The 17,779-nt window shown below is 48.1% G+C and overlaps 1 protein-coding gene across 1 annotated transcript in view; it reads left to right on the top strand.

Annotated features, from left to right (window-relative positions):
* The window catches only part of KTN1 (kinectin 1 (kinesin receptor)), a 56,297-nt gene extending 44,712 nt beyond the window's left edge, over positions 1–11,585 (top strand). The window contains exons 37-42 of the mRNA XM_009322936.1: positions 327–410; positions 608–691; positions 3,071–3,154; positions 5,060–5,152; positions 9,803–9,926; positions 11,077–11,585. Coding sequence (XP_009321211.1) covers positions 327–410; positions 608–691; positions 3,071–3,154; positions 5,060–5,152; positions 9,803–9,926; positions 11,077–11,081 — 474 coding nt within the window. The 3' untranslated portion in view covers positions 11,082–11,585. The remainder of the gene's footprint in view (positions 1–326; positions 411–607; positions 692–3,070; positions 3,155–5,059; positions 5,153–9,802; positions 9,927–11,076) is intronic.
* The last annotated feature ends 6,194 nt before the right edge of the window (positions 11,586–17,779 follow it).

Here is a 17,779-nt window from a genome sequence, read left to right as displayed (position 1 = left end):
ATCTTTCGGCCGGTGTCTTTAAGAAGGAGAGAAGCTGGGTACTGGAAGTTGTCCTGGTTTTTACTTCTGTACTCACCCACTGGGGCTCTTTGCTTGTGAGACTGAGCAGTTTACTGCTTGATGATGATCTTGGGCTTAATTCTTTTTCCTGTTATCTTTTTGAAATGTAACAGTTTAAATCTCTGCTGTGCGATCACTGGATTTGAAATGCTCTCTAAATGTCACGGAGTATTTGATAGAAATTTATAGCTAATAATAAACCAGGAAAATGATACTGCAAGAAAACACTGAAAACATCTGTTTTAACTCTGTTTTTCTGTTTCTAGCTCAAAAAAGAGAGAGAACATTTGGAAAGTGAACTAGAAAAGGCAGAAATAGAACGATCTACTTATGTTTCAGAAGTCAGAGAGGTAAACATTATTGACCAAACTGTTCTTTTCTTTTGTTTGGTTACCAGTTGGCTGGCAAACTAATCTAATGCTTAGCCCCCGTGGCTGAGGAGTTTATATGCTTGTGACCTTAGGGTAGAGTGACACACTAATAACTGAGCAGAAGAAAAGTGGGCATCCTAAGGAGACAAATCCTAAAACTCTAAACTTCATTTCAGCTCAAAGATCTGTTGACTGAATTGCAGAAAAAACTTGATGATTCATATTCTGAAGCAGTAAGACAGAATGAAGAGTTAAATTTGGTAAGAAGCTCGTTCTCTGCTGGGCACAAACTAGGCTCCCAGCGTACTTATGAAGTGGAGGCTTATTTCAAATCCTGTCTGTTCTGCTAACCTCTTCAGCTTGATATTTTTATCCATTGCAGTCATTTATGTAGTCTTGACTTTTACAATTTGTCTCTTTCTCCGCTCCTAACAATAGCATGTCTGGTTCTTAATACTTTTTCCAAAGTCTGTAAGACTTTCATTCCTGAAACTTCTTGAGAATCAATGTTTTACAGTATAGACGTACACAACAGCAAATATAATGTCCTTGGAGCAACAAAAGTTGTGTTCTCTTAGGTTTTTAATTTGAGGATTATTCTCTGGTTGTTTTTTTCCAAAGCTTTTGAGGATGCAGCTGTGGTATCCGTGCTCTGACTGTGCGGAGTCTCTTCCATCCTCCTCTGTATGTACAGAAATTGGCCAAAACAAATGTTAGATGAATTCAGAGTATCCAGCCATTCAGCAGCTGGCATCCTGATGTGGCTGAATAGCTGTTCTGGCTTGGTGCATGCACTGTGTTACCGCGTGTTTGGCTAGCAATGCTATCCAGCCCATAACGCTCCTATACCAGGTTTTTCTCAAGAAGGAGTTGGATTAACTGAGGCCAGACCTATAGACCCAAAGATGCATGGTTTTCCATTTTGAGTCCTTTCACTTCTCACTCGTTTCAGTGATGTGTTTTTAAGGCTGCAGGAGCAGACAGATCCTTCCTCCGCTTGTGTTTGAATAGTGCTTTCTTGCTCTCGAGCCAGAATCAGGGGAAGGTTGTCCCTGTCACCACGTCTAGGTTTTAGAGTAGTTGATGGGACAACCTGTCACTGCAGGCTGAGCTGCTCATCTCACCAGGGTACTGCCACTAATGTAACTGGATTAAAATAGTTGATTTTAAAAAAAACCAAACCCACAATAACAATCTGCTGAAGTTTAATAGTATGCTTGGCAAGTCTAGGACAGCATCGATTAGCATCCTGCCTCAGCAACCAAAGCCTCTTGTTTTGAAAGCAAGGGAAATGGGAATTGAATGCATATTTTACAGTTAATCAGTAAACGCCAACTTCTTGAATGTAAGAGGCAACAATCTGTTATGTCTGTAACAACAAAAGCTTAAAAAGCTGAGCTCCCTGCTAGGGCAGCTTGACTCTGCAATCAGATGATGCTGTGCTGGTAGGAGCGTGAGGAGGTGGTAAACAACTACCTTCATGCAAATGGCTCAGGAATGCTGTCCAGTGTATATGAGTGGTTTTTTGCAGTAGGCGGGAGGCTGAGGAATGTAAATGATGGGATTTCAAAATGCGTTTCCCACTGATTTATAAGGTGAGCAAGGAGAGAAGCTGAAACTGCAGAGGAGCTCAACAGTGCTTCCCCAGAATGTAGAAAAACAGCATCCACTGGTCCAGGTGGTCCAAAGGGGGGGAAACCTTCCAAGGGTGTGAGAAATATAACGCGTAGGTTTGGAATTGGTGAGAATTCAGGGCTCTGAGTAGCCTATTGTTCACTTCTTTAATCCCCTGCTGGCTCCTGAGAAGATTGACGGCAGGAGTAGTGAACACTAGCACAGTGCACTTCAGAGGCACAAATCCAACAAAATTGGCACTCGAGCTTCTTGTTAGCACTCCCGTTTGAGGCTCAAGCCTTAAGTGCTGTGACTGGTTCTGTATGCTGTGTTGAAGAGTAATTGAAATATTCTTTAAAAAATGTTTATATCCTTTGGAAGGCTGTAGTTTAAGGGCAGCCAGTACACTGTATTCATCCCTCTTGACTGAAATAATGTCACTTTTTTGGATTGAATCTAAACACAATCGACAACTTAATATACCCCTGTCAGTGATTCATGCCTTAATGTGACATTAACAGACTGGTTAAGTCAACATAGTTGTAGTAAGTGGTGCTTTATTAAGATGACAAGTAGAGCTTTTTAGTTTACTTCAGCAGTAAAGTGACTGTTTACCCTGAATTAGGAAGATGACAATCTACGTTTTTGCATATTTGCTGTGAATTAAATTGAAGTCTGGACTGACTGGTGATAAGAGTGCTGGAGGGGCTTATGTACTTTCAGTATTGCTAATATTCCTACTGGCAATACAGTTTAAAAGACGAAACCGCTTGTGATCAAGCTGATGCCAACCATGTCTCTTCTTCTGTAGTTTCCATTCTTTACATTTATCTTTACAGATGGAGTCTCTCTTCCTTGACTGTCTTTGTAAACCTCATCATACATGTTGACTAATCCAGTGTGTGCAATAATTGTTAATAATCTTGCTCCCTTTGCAGTCAGTCTGCACTGGGTTAATCTGTGGGGCAGACGGATAAAATCTGCGTGTATGAGGGCAACTGATTTTCTTTGTCACTATTTTGCAGCTGAAGACGCAGCTAAACGAAACACTATCAAAACTCAAAGTTGATCAAAACGAGAGACAGAAGGTAGCTGGTGACTTGCCCAAGGTAAACAGAGACATTTAACAGTTGCAGATCTAAATGTGATTTTGAAACCCTCAAGATCTGTAGTTGTGCAGTGCTGGAAAACGTGGTGATTTGAGCGGCTTGAGCAGACTGCCTGCCTGGTGGGGTGTCTTACTCCACTCGCTGGTTCCTCAGGTGACTGGGACTGTGGGTGTAAGAGGTCATGCAAGATACCTGCATGTCTGTTGAAATGATAAAAATGCACCTAGCAGCTCTGTTTAATTATCCTTCTTGAAAGAGTCTCGTGTTCATGATGATTTTATGCCAATGGGAACAAGTGGTGATTTGACAAATAATTCTTTATTTAAAGAAACCCAGCCTAACAAAAAGCCCATGCCACAACCCTACACCCCCACCACAGCCTGAAGCTTTTAAATCCAGTCTCAAATGGTAGTGGTTACAAGTTGGTTTACAAGCCACCTGCCTGTTCTCGTGTGGATACACATTGGCTGTAACCCAGGAGACTGCAAATCTTTAAAGTTAGCTCTACGCAAGCTCGAGGAGACAAGCGGGTGGGTTACTGCTGCTCTTCCTCAATGGCTGCTCTTGCAAGATGGATTGGAGTGGGAAATCTTTAGGCATGAGAGGTCTCGGCGCTGTCTGTCACCCCAGAAATGAACCTCTCATGGGAGAATTGATAAATGGAGACAAGAATAGCCTGCAGAGTGGCTGAGCTCTGGATCCAGACTGTGTAACACCTTGTTCCTTCTGTGGTGCTGCTTTCTCAGCCATGAGTGTAACATGAGACTGGGAAGTAATACATAAGTCTTCAAGGTTGCTAGTGCTTTGGGCTCAACAGCAGCTGTATCTTCTACAGCTATCCTGTCTCTTGGGTTACCCTAAGGCCTGTCAGCGGTGGACCAGTGGGCTGGTTGACAGGGTCAGCCGTGGTCTTGGTGCCCTGGCAATGTGCCTGCTCGTGGAAGCTGGGCTCTTGTCACAGGGGACAGCCTGAAGTAGGTTTAATGAAACATTAAGCACCTCTGTGCCATCTCACAATATTTGGGGGTGAGAGGAGGGCATGACGCAAAGTACAGAGGATGGACAGTGAGCCTGTCCTTAAGGAACGTGAGAATAACTGCACAGGGGTTAGAAAAGGGATAGCACTTCGCTTGCGATGGGGAGGCAGAGGAAGGAGGCAAAGCAAGGGCCAGACTGGCAAGCTGGGAGGGGATCTATCCCACAGCTCTTAGAGATGATTCCCTAAGGCTGGACTGTGTCCATCAGAAGCAAAGGCTGTACCAGAAATGGAGCTAGGTAGCTCAGCAGGGAAAAGTGACAGAAAGAGGGGAGGGAAGATGCCTAGTGAGGAAGTCAGGCTGTGTCTTTGCAGGGCTGGAGTGGGGAGAGCTGTTGGTGAGGCAGGTCTTGTTCTGGGACCAGGGACAGATGATCACAAAAGCACTGCTAGGAGGTGAGAAGACCAAGGAGGCCTGCTGCAATAAGGTGTTTAAAACATTTTGCTCAGCACAATTATGTTGGATGTTGGCATATGAAGTGAGCTGTGCTGACGTCCCCTGGTTTATGGTGTATGTTCTATATAAATGCAGATCTATGATTAGGCTTTTGGAGGACCTGCCTGTGCTGTTACTCTTACACAAAAAACTCGCTGCACAATTTTTACCTGATAGCTTGACATGACACTATTTAAAGCTTCCCTGTAGAATTGCTTTCAAAAGCAGGCAGGCTGACATGCAACATGCTGATTGCGAGGAGACATGTCAATCTTGGGAAATGTGTTGGTCCCCTGAGCGAATCTGGCATAAAACAGATTTCCTCCTGAACAGTGACTTCCTGTGTCTCTAGTGCTCTTGGAGAGGTGGGGGTTTGCTTCTCAGCCTCGGCTAATTGTTGTGCCTCCCCTGTTCTTGTTTTTCTCCCCTACAGGCCCAGGAGTCTTTGGCATCTCTTGAGAGGGAAATTGGAAAAGTTGTTGGGGATGCCGACGTTATTGAAAACAGCGATGTTTGCACAGAGTCGGTGAGTGTTTCTTTTCGGCCCATGCTCAGGGGCAATGCAAATCTCATGCTAAATGTGAACTTTGGGAAGTGAGGTCCAGCAAAGCAACAGGACGTGTTCTGCTGATGGTAAATTAAGGCTTGATGAAACTTCCTGTCCTACAACTTGTCAGGGTGGTGTCCTGGAGCTGTATCCCAAGGATGCCGACATCTTTCTAAGCGTTGGGAGTTCTGCTGTCAGCTGGATCGTGACCTCTTTCCCATAGCTCAAATTTGTAAGGAGGAAGGGGAGAGACTCTGGACATGAGATTTGGGCTTCAAACGGCTGTTGGTTTAGTTTGGGCAAGAGTGGGAAGAGTCTGGGGAAGATCCCTAGACGTGTTCTTTCAAGAAGGGAGGCTAAAAATAAATCTGCTCATTACTACATGAGCTTAAAATATTAACTGTTGGGTTGACACTTGCTGACATCTGTAACGCCAAAGAAAGAAGGCAGTCTTGCATGCCCTGTAACACCAAGGCAGACAATGTCTCTTGCCAGAACATTGCCCCTTCTGGTCCTCTGCAGCTGTGGGCAAGAGCCTGTCCTTAGCCCCTGGTAGGTGCCTAAATTCAACTTCAGCAGGTCCTGTCTCCTGGAAATCTGTGCTGACCTAGAAGTGGTCCAGCAGCAAAATCTTTCTAGCCTGAGCTTCAGTAAGCAACAGTCTTGAGCGCTGCCTTGTGCTGTGGGTGGGCAGCTCTCCAGATTGATGGTGGTTTTATATCCTCCAGTAACGGCATTGCAGTTGCAGGGTCTGGAATTGGGTGGAGCCTGTCTGTCTGGCCTGTTTTCACGCTTGCAGGTGACTTGCCTGAGCCTGTGGGTTACTGTTCAGCACGGTTGATTGCTGAACTGCTTGTGTAGCTGGTACTCCGAGTGCTGGCCCTAAAAAGACACCACCTGTACAAGTGGTTGAATCGTGGCTTTGTAAGCAGGCTTTTCCGTCTCTGGAAACGAGAGCTTTCACACCAGCTTCAAAATAGCTTCAGAACAGCTTTCCAGAAGGCAGTTGGGAAGGGGAAGGCTAAAGCAGATGCCTTCTCGGCACGTTTTACACAGCTCAGTGGTGTCAATGGAACTCATTACCCATTTTCTACTGATGGGTAGAGTGGAAGGAAATACTGTCATTTGAGGGGGAGAGGAGCACTTGCTGGTAGGACAAATAATTTATATCGACTCCTTTTAGCTGCTGAAAATAAGTAACTTCCTCAGCTGTGAGAGGAAGCTAGGAGTCCTCTAAGGAGTACTGTAGAAAAGCCTTTGCTTTTTGTAGTCATTATTCGAAATGAAGTGGCTTATCCATGACTGATCACTCTGGAAGCTGATCGACCCTTGCGTTGTGGGCTCACCATGTCTGAGCCAGAGGTGCAGCTGGGCCTGCGAGACCACGGATATCCCAACCCTGTGAGCTGGTTTCCTGGGAGGGACGGTAGGTCTGCCAAGCCCTCTCCTGTGTTGCCAGCGGGAGGCCAGCCAGTGATGGTGACAATTGGGCGCTCTGTGTCCCTGTCTGCAGCAGGCTGGAGAAGAAAAGCCCTCCTCAAACCAGTGCCAAACTGCTTGCCCTCTGCTGTGCCTTTATGGCTTATCCAAGTGGCACATCAGAACAACGATGCCATCAGCCGTGGCATTTTGTGGCTGGTGACACTGGTGAGCCCTCTCCTGAGCTGGGTGTCATTAGATGTGCCCTGCTATGGCCTGAGTATGCTAGTTTGATTTAATTGCTTTACCCTTAACTTGTGTAACCCCTCTGGCTCGTGCATTGCTCCACTGTAGCTGCGTGGGCACGTCGTGGAACCCGAACCAGGTTTCCTCCAGAAAATCCATCACTTTATTCTGAAGAGGAGCATGGAAAAACAGTCCTAATAAACCTGTAATTAAGCCTTCATTAGTAAAAATACCTTAACTGTCTAAGCAGCACTCTTGACAGGTAGCCATTGGCAGAGGCTAGAATTATCTTCTTCCCCAAGCCCTTTTTGCTGCTTTTTTTTTTTGAGGGGAAAGAAAAAGCTGTCTCACCAGAAGCCTAAAAACCCAGCTTAAAATAGCTCTCAGATTAAAAAAGAAAGTCTTCCAGCCACTTCCACCTAGCAACAGTGTCTCTTTTTTTAAGAAGGACCTGAAAACACATGCTCAAAAATGAGCATATTTGTTCCTTCTGGGTACTGGAACCAACCCACAAAATTGAGAAATGATGCTTGTGTAAGGCCTCAAACACATTCTATGTGTTTTCTTTAGATTCCTTTTCTTTCTATTTAAAAACAGACCATTTGGTTTTTCTAATCCGCTTCCTTGTCACTTATGGGACTAGATGATGACTAAAGGGTGCCTTTTAGTATGCTTTAAGGAAGTCATTTATATTCAGCAGCTTGCTTAGGCAGTAAACTTATTTTGAGGCTTATATGAAGTCTAATGTGCTTTTCCCCCCAGATCTCAGTGTAAAACACTCTACCATTGAAAACTGGAAATGCCGTACACATAAAGCATGGTGGAGGGGAATCTGTCAGTTCAGTGCCTGTCTTGGCTACCGGGTCTGTGATCGCAGGGGGTTCCCCACTGCCATCCTCTTCCTCTCCTCATCCCCATATCCCAAAGATATGCTTTCCCCCGACTCAGGGAGAGCATGGGGCTGCGGCACAGCAACGGCTGCATAAGGCAGTCTTGCACTCCTGGGTTAGCAGAAGCTGCAGCGGGATTGTGTTGAGCCCAAATCCATCGGGAGCTGGTCAGGATTGGCCCCAGGAAGGTTGGGGATGTGTCTATAATTCATGAGTAAACACTGCCTGAGATTAGCGAAGCCACAAAACAGAAGGGAGAGGAAGTAAATAAGGGAGAGAAGAGCTCTTCCCAGAGATGAGGGCTGGGAGTGAATTGAAAGGCTCCTTCATTGCTTCTGCTCATGATGGCTTCTATGCTAATGCACATGCACCCTCATACCCAGCGCTATCGGTCAGTGCTGCGATTCATTCGCTGAGATGCTAATTGCATTTGCCTTTCCACTTTCATCAATCCGTGTGAGATTGTCAAGACTGAGAATTCGCTTAGGAGACCTGATTTTCTACTTTAATAAGGGTAAAATAGGTTAAGGCTACCCTAATACAGATTCCCAATGATTCTTTAGAGTAGAAAAACGTTTACCAGTTGCACTTAAGTAAGAGCTTTGCAGTATATTGTTCTCTTGCCTGAGCCCAGAGTAGTCTCTGTAATGGTGCAGGTGGTTAAGTTTGATTTAATGCCTGCTCTGCATTACAGCAAGTCTAGTGGCATTTCCAGCCGAATGGGAGCCGGGAAAGTGGCCCTCTCTGAACTCACTCTAATTTCCCTGAAACTCTAGGGAGAGATTTGCTGCAGCATTATGCATCAGTCTCATTCTGTTAGTAAAACCGCTTTCAGCTGGAGTGGGGTTGGCTGATGCTGAGCACTTGTGAATACCTCTGTGCTCGTGTTGAGAATTGGGTACTTCTGTATCTCTGACACCAAGGCAGAGCTGCTTATTTTTAGCTGCTAAATTGCAAGGGAAAGCTCTCCTACAGGTTATCTGCACGTCTGTATTATGAGTTGGATAAGGAGTAGTAACGTGTTTTAGATGTGGAGTTCTTTGTATGTCTCTGGAGGAGCTAATCAATAAAGGTAATAAAACAGGGATCATATCACCGTTAGCTCTGCAAGACTGACTTTGGGGAGGAGGGCAGACAAGAGAGGAAGAGTCCATTTCGAGTTGTGACACTTCCCTATTAATAAACTGAACTCCTTAAAAAAAAGGCACTTATTTTTGTTTTAAAAAAAAGCAAGCTCAGCATTTTCATTTCAGAGCAAGAAACCAGTTTTCTAGCTCTTGGTAGCTTTCTTTTTTCCGTTTCTCCGTGTTGCCTGGTGCTTAGGCTGCTTTGTGAAGTCCTTATCCAAGTCCAGGTATCACTGGCAAGCAGGAATTTCACAGGGGCTCGGAGCAGAGGGTGAACCTGCGGGATGGGTGGTGGGCAGCAGCCCATGTCCCGAGCCTGAACGGGAGCGCCGGTGCTGTGGCGTGGGTGGGGAAAGGTGTGTATCTCCAGCCAGCTGTTTCAAATGGTTTCACAGCTGGAACTGCCTTGTGCTTGGGTATTACATGTTGCTGAGGACACCATTCCACAGATCCTCATACAGACCAAGTCCTTGGAGGTCCAGCAGCCTCGTTGTTACAGCTGCGGGGGTCAGGAGTCATCCCTCCTGCTGGGCCCACCATCACTGTGCTTAGCAGCCTGTGTAATAAAGCACGTGCTCTCATCTGCGTGGGGTTTTCAGCCGGGCTTGTGGGGACATGGGGTAACCGCAGCTGATCCAGCCTCAGAAGTTGTTACGAGCACAATTCCTGGAAGCAGCGAGTCAAGTGGAGTCCCGGGCAGGGAGGGTGGGGGCCAGAGGCCAGCGATGCTCTCGCTGGCGTTTGGCGTGTGCAGGTAATTCCCTGGAACAGGAAACGGCTTCTTGGCTTTGAACCATGTTCTCTTTAAATGTGCCCATACTCTGACTGACAAGAGTTGTTCCCATCTGTGCAAGGAGTTGTAATTTTATACGGAGGATCTAATTCTAGGCTTTCTTGGTAATTAGATTCTAAATGAGTTTTTAATGATTTTTTTTTCCTTCTTCCAGGAATTGACTGATAAAAGACTAAATGTGGTGGTGAATCTTAACCAGGATGTAGGTCATCTCAAGAAGCTGCTCGTGTCAGTAAGCCAAATGCTGTCAAAGGGACGAGAACACTACCAGCTAGTAGGTAGGTGCGGCTGGTGGCCGTCGAGTTGAACGGGGGGGGCTGTCAGGAAGCACACTGGTCTGTGATGCTGGGACCTTGTTCAGATTTAACAAGTCGGGTGTCAAAATCTGAAACTGTCTACGTGCAATTCATCAAAAGCTTCTAGTAGGCACCAGATTTGTCCCTCTCTGGATCCACACTTCAGTTAGTTGGGACTCATCTCGTGTCTCCATGCGCCTCTCTGGGTATGCAACGTTGTCCTTCCCTTCCACTACTTGCCACTTCATGCAGCAGCTTTGTTCTCCCACTGCCTGTGCCTCGTTTCCTTCGTCCCAGCTACACGAGCAAAGTGTCTACACTTCCCTGCTCTGATTGCTTTGGGATGGAGGATATAAAGCAGCCCACTGGGCTTTCACTGAGTTAACAGCGATGGCTTGCTGTGGTCACGGGGATATGAGTATCTGAAGCATCGGTCTGGCACGAACTCTTCATCCAATTATAGACAGGCAAACAAAGCTTTTACTTTAATATACAGCCAACTTGGAAACCTGGGCCTTTGTGGTTGACTGCATCATGCTGATAAACTTCTTTAAGCGACCCAAAGTTAGCTAACGGTCGGATAAACTCGAGACACTGAACTTTCTCAGGAAGCTGATGCAGCTTGTGAGCCTCTACTTAGATATGCTGTGAGCCGGGTCTGAAGGTGGGTTGTGAACTGTTCGGTCTGAGAGGCAGCAGAGCCTTGGCACTGAACGAGCTGCTACACAAAGTGTCAGAACTCCCTCCCAGGGAGGATGGGGACTTGGTGGGGTTTTTTTTTCCTGATTTAGGTATTTTTTTTCTGCTCCTGCTGCTGTAATACAACGTGGGCAGCAGAGCTGGTCTTAAGGGCTGGTAAGAGGGTGCTCATGGTGGGGTTGAGCCCAGTCTCGTAGGACGGGCTTGGTGCACGGGTGGGAGGAAGGTGCTACCTGCACCTTGGCCTCTGCTCTGGGAGGCTGCTTTTGCTCAGCCTCCACCGCCCCAGCCTGTTCCTCTGGGCTTCGCCGTGGGCCCATGCTAACGAAGCGGCTGGCGTGAGCCGCTGAAGTGCTGGCAAGGCGCGGATTTGCTTGAGCACTGCCCTTCGGAAACTGCTTGGCTGACGTGGCATTTTGTGTTTCTCTTGCAGAATGAAGTCACGGGGGAATCGTTAATTTGAGGATAGCAGAAGGCATTGTATTATATTTTGCCAAATTAAAGCCTTATTTATGTTTTCACCCTTTCTACTTCGTCAGAAACACTGAACAGAGTTTTGTCTTTTCTAATCCTTGCTAGACTACTGATTTAAAGAAAAAACCCAACTCTGTAGACACCTCCAGAGTTTAGTTTTATAATAAAAACAAACCTGTTTGGATAATTAGACCTTTACATTCCTGGAGAGACAGTAAACACATAATCTTTTATCTTATTTTGCTCAATAAAACTTGTTCAGAAAACTCCAACGTGGTAAAGTCACCAATGGGATATAACATTTTAATACCGATGTTGTACACTGTTTTACTTAATTACGTTTTTGGGATTAGCTGCCTCTGACTTCAACCTCAAGTAAACACTCCTTTTTTTTTTTTTTTTTGGTTGCTAATGTAATCAGTTTTTGTAATGGTGTCAGCAAATAAAGGGATGCTATTATTCAAGGTGTTCCTGCTCTCTTCTTTTAACTGAATGTGGACGAGTCAGGTGAGATTTCCACCTCTCCCCTCCCTGAAACAAGCATCGGGCTGCACTCGGTGTACTTATTTTTGGGCGGAGGAGGAGGCACGAGCTTGAGAAGAGGCAAACTGGGGTGCTTGCGAACTTCAGAGCAAGTCTTCCTTTTAAAGAAAAGGTACTAAGATTTAAAAAAAAAAAAAATCCCCAGGAAACCATCATGCGAGCTGTGGTTCCGTGTCATGTATCGTCTTTGGGGGAAAAAATCGGGGAGTACAAGGGGGAGGAGCAGTTAGAAATGTCGGATTGCGTGGCGAAGCCAGCTTTTGTGGGAGGGTCGGACAAGCCTGCCCGGCCGCCAGCGGTGCGCAGAGTATCTCCGTTTGCCCCGGACCTGCCTCCTGAATGGGAGCCTGTGGTGGAAGGAGTTTTGGGGGGTGGGGTTTGGGCGCTCTGTCACTGGGTGCTTCGTTGGGAACAAATCTGGGGAGGGTCTTTGGGACAGGGATTCTTCTGGGGGGTGTGGGGAGATCAGGCGGCCCTCCTCTGCTCTGGGTTTTTAAGTGTGTCTTGGAAGAACCCTTCAGTTCCGTGGGAGATTCTTCAATAAGCGAGGTGAGATGATGTTGCTGAGTTCTTGATAACACTTGAGGACATGGTTATCTGAGGGAAGGCAACAAAACAGTTAAGGGCCAAAGTGAATTACTTGTAGAGGTAAAATGGTTCGAACTGCTCACCCTGAGCTTTTCACACTCTTGCCTTTGTGGGATTTTTTTTTGTTAATATTTTGGTCTTTTGTGACCCACCCCCCTTGACCAGACAGGAGGTGAAGAAGTTTCTTCCTTACATGGAGCCAGTGGTTTCCTGGATGATGCAAGTCCTCTTGAGAGCTACGAAATAGCTCAGAAGAGGGAGAGAAAACTGAAAAACCTGTGTTTCTTCCCAAATGCCACCCTTGGGTTTCAACTGTAGCCATTAAACTGTCATGTTCCTCGGAGATGTTATTTCATTGAGTAAAAACTCAAATACCGTTAGCCTAACTGTTTTATGGGTGGTTTGAAGTAGAAAGCATTTCTAGTGCCGGGGACGCCCCCTGCAACTAGATCTAAGGAAAACCTTGAACCCTGGAGGGTCTCCCCACTTGCCCGGGTTATGGTCAGAGGCTGATCCTTTAGCAGATGTCTAGATGACTTTTTTTGGGGGGTAAATAGCAGCTTAATGGAGCTGTGCAGATTTGAGTGTTTTGAAACGATGAACATAACCCATAAGCTTCAGTGATGTTAGTTTGGACTGGGGGGGGGGGGCCGGGGCGTTGCTGTGACTGGAGTCCTGCCCAGCTGGAGAGTCCCCGTGGCCACCCGGGGTTGGCAAGCTCCTCTTCTTTGAAGCTTCTGTCACTTAGTGAAATACGTGGCTGTGGAGGCAGGTGGTGGTTGTGTGGGAGAGCAGACCCGAGTTTCCGCTATCGTGTCCGTTATCTAGCGTGCAGCTGGGGTGGAAGCTTGACCTTCCCCTGGCTCAGAGACTCTCCTTCGGCTCCTCCATGCATCTGGGTCTCGGCCGTGTGTTTTGCTCCTCTCCTTTCCCCTTATGGACAGCAGGGAATCTTGACAAGGAGCTGTTTCCCCATCCTCCTTGGGCTCACCAGATAATTCTCCCGGCGTACGTGGGCCTAGGGGTGCTCAGGGCCTCCCTGCGTGCCTTGCCGCGCGCGTTGCTGGTTGGACAGCATGCGGAGATGGGCACCGGTGAACTCCCTCCATCGTGGGCCTCCTTCTCTGTGTTCGGCTGGCGCAGTTGCTTTTGCAAGACCCTGGGAAAGCTGGTGGTAAGTGAGACGGAGGTCGCACGGGTACCTGGTGGAGCAGGGTTGATTCGCCTGTATCTACCCCCAGCGTGGCGCTGTGAAGGCAGAGCGGGTTGAGGAGCTGCTGCGTTCATCCTGCCTCCCTCTTCCCAGCAGCTCGGCTGGAGCCTTGGCACGGGTGATGGTCCCAACGAGAACTGAAGTCTCCAGGGAAAATGATGCCCCTTTTTCCTCAAAATGGTGGTTTTGTAAATGCTGATGGTGCCTCGTTCAAGAAAGAAACGCTCCTGGAAGGGCCAGCAGTGCCTGGAGAGCCTCTGGATGCAGCCTTCGGAGGAGCGAAGGCGGTGTGAGCGTGGAGATGGAAGCCTGGCTGCGTCTCCAGGCTCTTGAATTTCTGTTGGGTTAAGCCGCAGAGCGGGGGGTGAAGGTGCTGCTGCGGTGCTTAATTTAAAAGGGGAGAGATTTGCAGCGTCATTCCCTTTCTCTTGGCAGAAATCCTCCCAGGAGAGGATGCGAGACCTTTCCTTTTGAAATTAAAGCGCAGGGTCTTATTTTGCTTTGGGAGATGTGTGGAGGTGTTAAAGGCAGCTGTAAAAAGATCCCCTGAAAAGCCCAGCTGAGCAAACCCTGATCCCCTCTCTGAAGGGTGAGGAGAGGTTAGGGTGGTTCCCCAGGAGCAGTGGGAAGGGGGTTGGATGCTGTTTCACCGCGGTGTCCGCTCCAACCCCCGATGAACTGTGGCTGCTTGCTGTCTCTCAAATTGGGAAGGCTTTAGCTTGCTGATTTGGTCACTGAGAAATCCCTCCTGCTCTGAGCATCTGCTGAGATAAAATGTAAAGACCAAAAAAAAAAAAAAAAAAAAAAAAAATTGTGCGTGTGGGAAGCTGATTCACCAACGCGAAGGTAGAGCTGGTACTTGGTGTGTTTTCCCATCCCAGCCTGCCCCGAGTCACCGGTTCTCCGCAGAGCTTCGGCCCTTGGTTTCCAGCCAGGCCGGGAGCCGCAGCCGCGGCAGGAGGCAGGTTGGTCTCTGCCCGCGCTAGAGGGAGACAATAGCTAATGGATACGGAGATGCTTTTCTTGGAAAAAGCCTAAATGGGGATGTTCCGATGCTGGCAAGGGATTTTTTTTTTTTTTTCAATTGCAAGGCTGGGGTGATTTGCGCTAGGAGAAGCTGCGCACCATAAGCCGTGTGCGATGCGGTGCTGAGCATTTCCAAGGGGGTGCTGGCTATTGAGTGTTGCTGAGCCTAATTCACGTACAAAACCGGCTTCTCTTGCTTTCTGTTCTTAATCGGGCCCTTCAGCTGTCTGTTTACTCTCACTGAAGTTGTACTGCCTCTTCTTCGTCCCTAAGCATGATCCTCCCACCCTCTCCCAGCTGCATCCAGCAGAAGTGAGCAGTAAGTTGTTCATCTGGTAGCTGCTGTTGGGTTTTCTTGGGCAATGACTCACTCGGCTATTTATTATTGTGATTAAAAAAGAAACCTCATGCAACTTTAATTCAACCCTGAATAATTCAAATGATTTTGCCATAAAACCCCTTTGCAATGACGCAGCTGTGTTTCCTCCCCAGGGCTGCTGGTGCTGCGGGGGGGGGCTGGTGGTCCGTGCCACCGTGGTCCCTGTGTCCTCCTTGCTCGGTGTGCGACCTTGGCCTTTTTCTGCAGCACTCGCAGCGGCGTTTGCAGTCAGCTGTGAATTTCCTTGAGTCATTTGCTGCTCACCGAGGCTCTCGCCAGGCTGGTTTTGGCGGGGCTCCGCCTTTCGTGTTGGACAGCGGGGTTACGCTGCGGGGCTCTTCTGCAGATCTTGGTGGAAGCTGGGAGCAGAGGGCACTGCTGCTGGCCAGGTGGGAGTTTCTAAGGGAGCAGCCAGAAGGTGAGAAACACCGCTTCTGCCTGCTTTGTTGGCTTCGATGTCTTGGCTAAACTTAGCCATGATGCCAAGTCAGGAGACAATCCAGCTCCCAGGGAAGTGTGGACAGCAGCATGCAGGAGCTTCCCTTCATGAGAACAAGTCTTCTGAGGAGCGGCTGAGGGAGCTGGGGTTGTTTAGCCTGGAGAACAGGAGGCTCAGGGGAGACCTCATCGCTCTCTACAACTCCCTGACAGGAGGCTGTAGCGAGGTGGGGGTCGGTCTCTTCTCCCAAGTAACTGGCGAAAGGACGAGAGGAAACGGCCTCAAGTTGCGCCAGGGGAGGGTTAGATTGGACGTGAGGAAAAATTTCTTTACTGAAAGAGTGGTTAAACATTGGAACAGGCTGCCCAGGGCAGTGGTTGAGTCCCCATCCCTGGAGGTATTTAAAAGACGTGTAGATGCGGCGCTTAGGGACATGGTTTAGTGGGCATGGTGGTGTTGGGTTGACGGTTGGACTCGATGATCTTGGAGGTCTTTTCCAACCTTAATGATTCTATGATTCATCACCTGGACTCATTGATACACTCAGATTTGTTTGGTTAAACATCATCTTCCAGCAAACTCTTCTCCGTGGGTCCAGAGCATGCCTGTGCCCTGGCTGGAGAGGAAAGGTCTTGGGGAGAAAGTCTCTGATAATGCTACGGGATGCTAAATCTTCAAAAGCTTTAAAATGAAATGGAGATAGCTTGAATGTTGGAAAAGTAGTAGTTTTCTTTCATCTTCTTCTGGAGATCTAGCTTGCTCTGACGAATCCCTGTGGATCCCGTGTCAGCCCTGGCTGGGCTCCCCTGCCGCAGTGTCCTGGGGTGGGCCAGGGGGAGCAATGGGCGAGGGGTGCTGTTGGAGGGAGGTTTAGCCAAGTGTCTTCACGGAGGACATCTTCTCTCCCAGACTTGCTTAAAATAAGCCTGGACTAGCTCCCTGAAGGTACAAATTATGCTGGCTTTGCTGAGAGCTCTGCCTGTTGCAGGGGCAGGACTAGAGACCTGAGAGGTGGCCTCAGCCAGTCGGAGCGTCATCTGGATGTTGTCCTCTGCGAGACTCCACCGAAGCAAACAGGTCAGTAAAGGCCTTGAGGAGTTTCCCAAGTCTACGTGAGAGACCAGGAGCACAGGGACAACCCATGGGAATGCCAAGACTTGCTCGGGTGATCGCTGGGGGAGGTCGTCCGTGGTGTTGTCCCCTTCCAAAACCCACCTCTCCTCGTTCCCAGCCGCCAGCCGTTCCCCCCGAACCAAGCGCACGTTGCCAAACCAGTGGCGAAAGCCTTGCGAGAGGCGGGTGTCGCAGGCATCCCTGGTCTCAGCAGCTGGGAAAGAAATCGCGCCAGCATGATGGAATGGGGTTTTTTTACCCCGAAACTGTCTCCCCAAAAACATTTTTTTCTTTTTTTTTCATGGAAGAAATAAAAGCCAGAGTCAGGGCCAAAGAACTTGCCCTTGTGTGTTTTACTCCAGGGTGAGGCTCTTCTTTAACGAAATGTCAACGGAAAACAATTGTAAGTGAAAAATGACTCTGCCAAAACACCTGAACCACCCCCAACCCTTCAAAAAAATTGAATTCCCCTTTTTCAGTTGGAAGAGGAGGAAATAAGTTTTGGTGGGTTTTTTTTTTTTCCTTCCTATCTGATATTCTTTCTAGGAAAGAAAACAAAACACCTTCCTTCTGAAATACCTGCTGTGATGATTTATAACAGCTTGGGAACAGCTTTGCCAAACAACCCGAACCCCACAGCCACGAGCGTTGTCCTCTTTAAGCCCGTCTCCATCATTCGCGGAGAGGAGGGATGTCCTGCCGCCCGCAGCCTTTGCCGGGCAGCTCCCGCCTGTTGCGTGTCGGCGCTGGCGTGCGGCGTTGGGGTACTCCACCTCTGCTTCAGCAGACGTCCAGGAGAAACCATGGTCCTTCTGGGGTGGATCAGGTGGGATGTGACCCAGATCTGTACAAAAGACTGTTTTTACCTTTCTGTTTTCACCTTCACCTTTCTGTTTTCACCTTCACCTTTCTGTTTTCACCTTTGCAAGCATGTGTTTGGGAAGGTCCTGAGGTCCCCGCTCGATGGGAGCTTGTCTTGATCTCCCGTGTGCCCGGGATGGGCATGGGTTGTGCTTTCGGCTGGTACATCCACAGTGCAACCTGCACGTGGCTCCTTGATGGCTGTTTTCAGCTTCCTGCGGGGATGCTTCTATTTTTGGAGCGCTTGCACCTAAAAATACATCTTTAGGCTCCTGGGGAAGCTGGCTCTGCATCGTTGAGGAGCTAATTAAACTGGGGGGAAGCGCAGGCCTTTAAGCAGAACCTTTTTTTTTTTCTTTTTTTTCCCCTTTTTGCAATGATCCACATTCTTCTTGCACCGCGGGGGCAAAGGCCGCCAGACATTTACCCTTCCTCTGCGGGAAGGGCAGGTTCACCTCCCGGGCGCTTGGGCATTAACACTTGCTTTTGTGCAGCTCTGC

Source organism: Pygoscelis adeliae, unplaced genomic scaffold (assembly GCF_000699105.1).
Source record: "Pygoscelis adeliae isolate BGI_AS28 unplaced genomic scaffold, ASM69910v1 Scaffold314, whole genome shotgun sequence".
Lineage (NCBI taxonomy): Eukaryota > Metazoa > Chordata > Aves > Sphenisciformes > Spheniscidae > Pygoscelis > Pygoscelis adeliae.
Note: the sequence above shows the minus strand (reverse complement) of the source record. Positions and strands in the feature narration are given on the sequence as shown.